The sequence below is a fragment of the Artemia franciscana genome, chromosome 16 (assembly GCF_032884065.1).
Source record: "Artemia franciscana chromosome 16, ASM3288406v1, whole genome shotgun sequence".
Classification (NCBI taxonomy): Eukaryota; Metazoa; Arthropoda; class Branchiopoda; order Anostraca; family Artemiidae; genus Artemia; species Artemia franciscana.
This window is the reverse complement of record NC_088878.1, coordinates 14,150,817-14,158,290: the sequence shown is the minus strand read 5'-3', so window position 1 is coordinate 14,158,290 and position 7,474 is coordinate 14,150,817. Positions and strand designations below refer to the sequence as shown.

General features: G+C 34.1%; 1 protein-coding gene across 1 annotated transcript in view; it reads right to left on the bottom strand.

The window, feature by feature from the left end:
* Positions 1 to 811: 811 nt before the first annotated feature.
* The window catches only part of LOC136037102 (endoplasmic reticulum transmembrane helix translocase-like), a 93,059-nt gene continuing 86,396 nt past the window's right edge, over positions 812 to 7,474 (bottom strand). Inside the window, exons 20-21 of the mRNA XM_065719558.1 lie at positions 4,919 to 5,062; positions 812 to 1,000 (exon numbers count right to left, since the gene is read on the bottom strand). Of these exons, the coding sequence (XP_065575630.1) occupies positions 896 to 1,000; positions 4,919 to 5,062 (249 nt within the window). The 3' untranslated portion in view covers positions 812 to 895. The remainder of the gene's footprint in view (positions 1,001 to 4,918; positions 5,063 to 7,474) is intronic.

The window sequence follows — 7,474 nt, the reverse complement described above, 5'->3', positions numbered from 1 at the left end:
TTTATTTTTAACCCACTATAAACAACAAGACATAAGCAAAGTGGTGACAAAAAAAGAAAAGAGACAAAAACAACAACAATAAACTAGAATAGAAACATCGGATAAGACCATGAAATGGTAGAAACTTTGAAATAGCAGACTCAGACAAGTCCTTGTGCAACAAGACCAGTTTTACTGTTACATCTAAAGCATTCAAATTCTGCAAAACTAAAACGGTAAAAATAAAACGAAGCGGTTGCAGCAGGCCGAGTACAGTTTCACTAGTGATAAACGATTATATTTGTTCATACAAGCAATGGTTTTCGAATACCAAATCTGGAGCTCAAACTTGATGTCGGAAACTGTACGCGAGTGCAAATTATGTACTATGTACTCGACTGGAGTATATTCCCAGAGTATGAATAAGATACCACTACTTATTATAGAAAAAGTTAAAATGTAGAGCCAATAGTCGCTATAGGAATGTTTCCCCCGACCCAAATTGTTGCAGCATGTATTAACAGCAGTTTTACTGGGTTATAAAATTTACTATTTGTTTCAAAATACAACCTTAAAAAACCAGCAAAAATTTGAAATAGTAGTTGCAACTTCAGCAACAAGAATAAAATAAAACTATCAAACATAAAAACATTCTATAATCATTTCCTAAAAACAAAGTTTTATTTTATGCTTTGGATTTTTCAATATTTTTGATAGGAAGCCAGGAGCACCCATAAAATGTTTATACTTATGTACAGTGATTCTATATTAAACTGACTTTACTACCTTTAAGGGCTAACATCAAATAAAAGACTGACAAGAATCAAACACATAAATAGCAGAAATTTATTCAAGTCAAAAAAATACTGATTGAAACAATGACAAGCTAAACCAGCTTCCACACGGAGATCATCAACTAAAGTTTCGGTCTACCCTCTCCACAGAGAGCGAGACATATACGGTCTATTAAAAAGGATAAAATGACATCAGCAGCAAGTGTCCTCACTAGAATAGAACGGAACTGAAAAAGAAAAGATAAATCAACACTTTTTGTCCAAAAAAGAAACCTCACAGGTACCGATTTGTAATGCTGACGAGCAGTGGGTAAGAGGCTGAACGGACTTCCAATAACCATAAATTCTTTTGAAAATTTTAGAGTCATAAAATAAAGTACATTTTCTGAAAGGTAGAATATTGACTGGGTCGGGGTCGTGAACATTAATATTGATAATGCTCAAATTCCAAAGTGTAATTTGAAACACGACTTAATATTTTTTATTTCAATGGGAAAGATGTATCTGTTCCCGACTTTTCTTCGTTACAGTTACAATATCAACTTTAACTTTATTTACTTTTAATCGGAGTGAGTTTGACATATAATTTATTTCTGAGCTTAGTTTTAAAGTAAACTATAACCGAAAATCCGGTTTCCCATAGATATGAGCAAATACAGAGGAGGAAGAATTTCATAGCTTCATCAAACATGCAAGGATAGTTATCATCAACTGAGAGCCAGAATTTCTATATCTCTTTACGATTAAAACTATTTTTCAGCGACGAATCTTCTGATGAATCAATGAATTCTTCACTAACCTTTGTTGACATACTAGTTGGTAAGTCGTCTTGATATGGGTTACATATCCAACTCAACGAATCAAACTTTTTCATGTCTTCCCCAAAATACTCATCAAAATTATTTTTTAACAGTGAAAAATGCCTGGAAATTTCAGACAGTGCATTCATCTTAGGCTGCACATGGTTTTCAATAATAAAAGTTTCTTGTGTTTCAAAACAATCATACTTGTCATTGTAAATGGAACTTTTCCACAGTATAAGCCTTTTCACGAGCGTTTGAAGTTTATCGTGAACTGCAAAAATGACTGATCCGTTTGAACCTTGCAAATACAAATTGAGTTCGTTTAGGGAAAAGGAGATGTATTGTGGGTACTCATTCCTTCACACATTTTACTTCTCTATGAAGGCTACAGTGTGTTCACAGAGCACATGTACTTAGTTCAAGAGCTCTCGTAACCACACTGCTATTTTTCTCACACATAGCCCGCCCACCGTCACTGCATATACTGACACAGTTCCTCCAATTTATAGCTTTTTCTTATTGTGGGAAACAATTGTATTAAAAATTTTCTTAGCAGTTCCACGACTCATTGGCTTTTCAGAACAAGATGTCTCATGCACTTCTTTAGACTCATTTAGTTGTTGAATATAATATTTACTACTCTTTTTTCTAAGACAGCAAAAAGATGGATCCCAAGATTGGAAATTTTCGTTAGATGGGTCGAAACCAAGTAAACTTTGGGATCCACTGAACTAGAGTATTAATTTCAATATGGGACTTCAGTTTCGACAACTAGCTTTAAAAAACAAGAAGCTATGTAAAAATGCCATTAACATTCATTGGCCCAAGTTCCCCAAAAGTCTTATTCCAGCCCTGCTGTCAAATATGTTCTATCAAGTAGCTTTGAGTTTTCCACTTTAAGGGTAGTTTGTCTTATCGACATTACTCCTCATTTTATCTACGTCAATAGCCTACATCAAATGCTGAAACACTACTGTAACAATACTGTAATGTACAATACTGTAAAACGCAATACTTTTTCTCTCTCAACTCATTATGACTTTGTCACTAGCATATGGGACCGAAGCCTCGCAACTGGAGAGTATAGACAAAATATATTAGAAAATACCAAAGTTGCCAACCCCACGAAAATCTGCAAAAAAAAACACACTGTGATATGCCGCATTCCTGCATATAATCTTCTTCTTCTTATGCAGGAAGGTATATTACCTTCAAAGCTGGTCCTGCTACTTTAAAAATCTAAGATACTGGCTTACATTTTTTAATTAATTGGCTCTTATTTGTAACAGTTTAAATGCAAACCACACTAGCAGAATAATTTTAAAAGATTAGGACCTTAGTAAAATTTAATAAAAGTACTTCTCTGGAATTCTGAATTATTCTATCACGGTGGTAAAATTCATTATTTAAAAACTGAATTTTATGTAAATTAACCCAAATCAATAAATCATTCTTGCATAGTGTTATTCAACATTGACCATAAACCTGCTTGATATTAGGCATTGGCATAGTTCAATCATTAGTATGCCTCTCATGTTTTAATACTGCATAGCCAATAATCAAATTAAAATCTAAAAAAAAAAGATTATCAGCGAGAGATCAGGTCATACATTCCGTGTGCGAAAGGATGGCTGAATAAAGCTTGTTGATAAATGTTACTTCCTATTAGCCTTAAGGTGAAAACAATTAGCGAAAGTAAGGCAACGGCGAGGTACTCTTGTCACTTCGAATCTGAAAGGCACTTCATTACCGAGTGGCTTAGTCAAGGAAGTATGATTACCGATCTTCTCCAAGTCCACTGAGGAAAGGCCTTTGACATAATTGGTAACTCCATAGCGGCCATTAACTTACACACTATGAGTGGACATAGAACTTTCCCTTTTAGTGATTGATTTGTTGCGAAACCCATAACAATGTGATAGCCGTTTCTCAGTAAATGGGCGGAATGGACTGAGCCTTATTCTGCCACTCTTCAGGGTACTAGACTTGAAGCGTTGTCATTTTTAACAGCGTTAAACTTCATTCTTTCTGGGTTTGAAAAGATACTTAACCTCGTAGATGCCTTAACAATTCTTTTGAAATTATTTAATAAAAAATTCTAAGTTAGTTTCCCATTTTAGAGGTGCCACAATCAACAACTGTAACACCAATGTCTCCAAATTAACAGAAAAAAAAACAAATATTTGGCTTTATTCCTTAAAAAAAAGAAGATATTATGTATCCTTCTTCACCATGCCTATGCGCATCTTCAGCCGAAATTCTCGGTGTCATTAACCTTTAATTGCTCGTTGAGTGCCCGTGTTTAGATAATCATTAAAAAGGCAAATTGTCTGTAATTTTATCTTAATGCGTCAATTCGGTTTTTTTCAGTGCCACAACCACATATGTATCAGATCAATTTTAGAGACGGCTGTCCCATATGCACGGAACATCCACGGCACAAGTTACTTAAATGAACAACTTGATTTATTACAGAAACAAGCTATCAAAGTAGTTCCACGGAGCAATTATACGGGTTATGAACCAGTAATATCTTTTTTACAAGTACCATCCCTTTACGGCGTCAGGCTACTTTTATTTGCAAATTCGGACCATTTCTTCTCAGCACTGATAGATAAAAAAACATATTACCGCCATTTATGATGGATAAAGTAAAAGAAAGATCAAAAACCATGAAAGGTAAAGTTAACAGAAAAAAATACGGCACTGAATTTTACAGTCCCAAGTGGCACTGCCTATCTATGTTTCATGGCCCTCCAGCAAAGCAGTGCAATGGGAGTTGGGCGTCAGCCATCCAATACTTTCACACAATCTTCCTGTCTACCTTCCCCAGATTCCTTCAGGTATCCTTACGAAGCTGGATCGGCTCTGGTTGAACATACACATTCACGCGAGTGACCCCCGTTCCAAACCAAACAAACAGCGATACTAGGAATCAAATCCTTGACCTCATAGACAAAAGATTTCAAGTTAAAAAAACCTATAGAGATTGAAACACCCTATCGTGTACGCAAAACGCTTGTCAAATTCATTCGTGCCTTATTATACGTCAGTGTTTAATAAGAGCCAGTCCAGAAGCCTATTTGCTTTTTATTTCATTTCACAACTAAGAGCACGGTTGGAATTTATTCTTAGTGCAACAACCAGTATCAACAAAATAATTCTATTTCTTACGTAAAAACGTGCTGGATAGAAGAAATACCTGTATAATTGCGACCTCGAGCCCTTTAAGATTCCATTGGGAATAGAAGCCCATTAGTCAACTACACGTAAAAACACAATAAATACTAGCGAAGAGCATATTAAACATGTTTTTATTTGTGTAAAGCTTTTTCATCTTACCTCTGGTTCAAAATCCACAATGCTGAATTCCTGAGCTACGTCTGGAATAATTCCCAGTCCCAAGGAAAAAATGAACGCTAATGAACCAAACAATGCGTATAATAGTGGTCTATTCTCAGTCAGTGATTCCATAAAAGGATGACCCTACGAAGAAACACTTAGTAGAAAATACCTATACCTAGTACGAATAAAATCATTAAAATTATAAGTATATGGACGCCACATGGATGTAGCTATTTCGGCAAAATCAAAATTTTCCGATCACGTATTTACAGTGCTTACTGGACCCCTAAGAAAAGAGAACTTTGACTCCATCGAAAAAGTTGCCCTTCCGAGTGAGAGATGTTCAGTGATTCGGCCACAGAACTTGAACAAAAGTTCTATTTTGATTCAAACAAGTGATTTCATAAAAGAACGATAAAAAGAGTATGGATACTAAACCACAAAAATTGTAAAAGATTTACATACGCGTTAATGCTTTGTATTAGAGAGAAAAGTTTACAACTTCTATGATGCTAAAATTGTATAACTTTATCAAAATACAATTAAAGAACTAGTTCGAACCAAAGTACTTTTCGAACCATGAGAACCATTTGAGGATGTTTTCTAATTCAGTAAAAGTTTCAATGTCGTTATTTCGAACAGCAATACAGAACGGATATTTTGACTAGTCAAAAATACTTTAGACCAGTACCAAAAACATCAGAATGAAAACACTTTTGCCATTTGACTCATGTTAGATTTTCTACAATTTTTCTTTTAGTTGTTAAAAAATATTAAAGGTCAGAATTCCTGCGCAAAGTTTCGCAGTATTTGCAAACCAAACCGTGAAAAACAATATGCAGAAAGAAATTCGGTAAATTCGATAACATTCTTCATACTTAAAAATTCAAAGATATTGCAGACGACTGTAAATAATCAGTCAAGGAAGACAAGCCTTCAGTTTTTCATTGCGCAATATTTCCATTTTTAATCCTAAATGGGCTGGCCTAGTTCCTCATCGTGTGCTGAGCCAAGCAGTTAGCCTTGGATGTGTCATGTCTATACTTCATTCCTGATTTCTGAAGCTAAAGAACTGATTTGATATTTGCACTTTATATTATATAAGTTAAGTATTAAAAGTGGCCCATCTGGTATAAATATTTGGAAAGGATAAATATAGAAAAATAGGATAATTGGTCTTCCCAAAAAGATACACTTACAGCCAAGTCAACAGCTAACAACTTGAATCGTCAAATAATTTTAGTGATAGGCACATTAATACCTAGCTTACAGTTTTAGCTTTTCCATGATACATGCATTTCTTTCCAATTCCTATTTGCAAGCAAGAAGTTAGGATTAGCCTATATTTTATTTAGTTTTACTCATCTAATTCCTGGATATTTAGCCAGTTTACTACCAAGTAATTGTTGTTTTTTCCTTCTGCTACACGAAAAAGTTACAATTTCTAAAGCTGCACAATGATATATTCTTTTCACCGATTTTTCACATACATTCTTTATATTTTAGACTTGGCACCAGCGAGTGTAAAAAACTGAATTAAAAATTGAACACATTTTTCATCAAAATTGAATTCTTGGTTTTTCTTATTGTTTAATTAAAATCTAAATTTTCTACTTGTTGAAAAACTTTAAGTGGAATTCTTTTCTAAATATGGTCCCTGGGTTTTTGGCACAGTTTTTAAAATTAAGAGTAAGACATTATATACTTTTATTTTAATTATAAAGTAGAAAAAAATCCAGAAGTATCGATTATTCAGAACCATTAATTTCCAGTGGTAATATTAGGAATACCTGCTGGTATACAGCCATAGTTAAGCCAATGAAATAACAAAAAAGAAAAGGGTTTATTGAGTTTATGGATAAATAGGCAGGACAATCAGGCTAAGATTGAGTCTCGATTTGTTGTCCCAAGAAAGACAACGTAGAATAATTTCGAGAACCATACTGCCTTCCCATGACGATAAATAAAAATTCGAATCGGGATACATCCTTTTATTAGAAAGTGAAACTTCACAAAAAAATACCAGATATTTCTGCTGATGACGTGCAATGCACATGTGACCGAAATATCCAGTATTTTTTGTGAATTATCACAGTCTAATAAAAAAGATTTATCCCTATTCGAACTTTTATTTATCGAAAGACAACCAAAGCTATGGGGGAACATAGCATTAATTTCGAGAGTAAGACTCTCCTAAACTTTGATTATGTAGACCATTTGAACACCTTAGATTAATAAAAGAAAAGTAATAGCGAAACTGATAATTTTTTTTTGCTTTTCAGAGTTCAGGGTACGAGGATAACTTTTAAAGTGAAGCTAAGAAAAATAAGTTGCTCAAATTAAGAATAACTAAAGATAAAGAGACGGTGCTTGTTAATGGGAAAACTGAGCGAGTAGAAAGTGTCAATCATTTAGTTAGCATTATTAGTAATAATGGTGGATGTATCACAGAGTTATTTTCTGCCGAAAAAATTGTAGGTCAGCAACGTTGATCAACAGTCGCAAGAACAGATTTGTTTATCAACAATTGCGAATGAACAATAAGTTTCACGA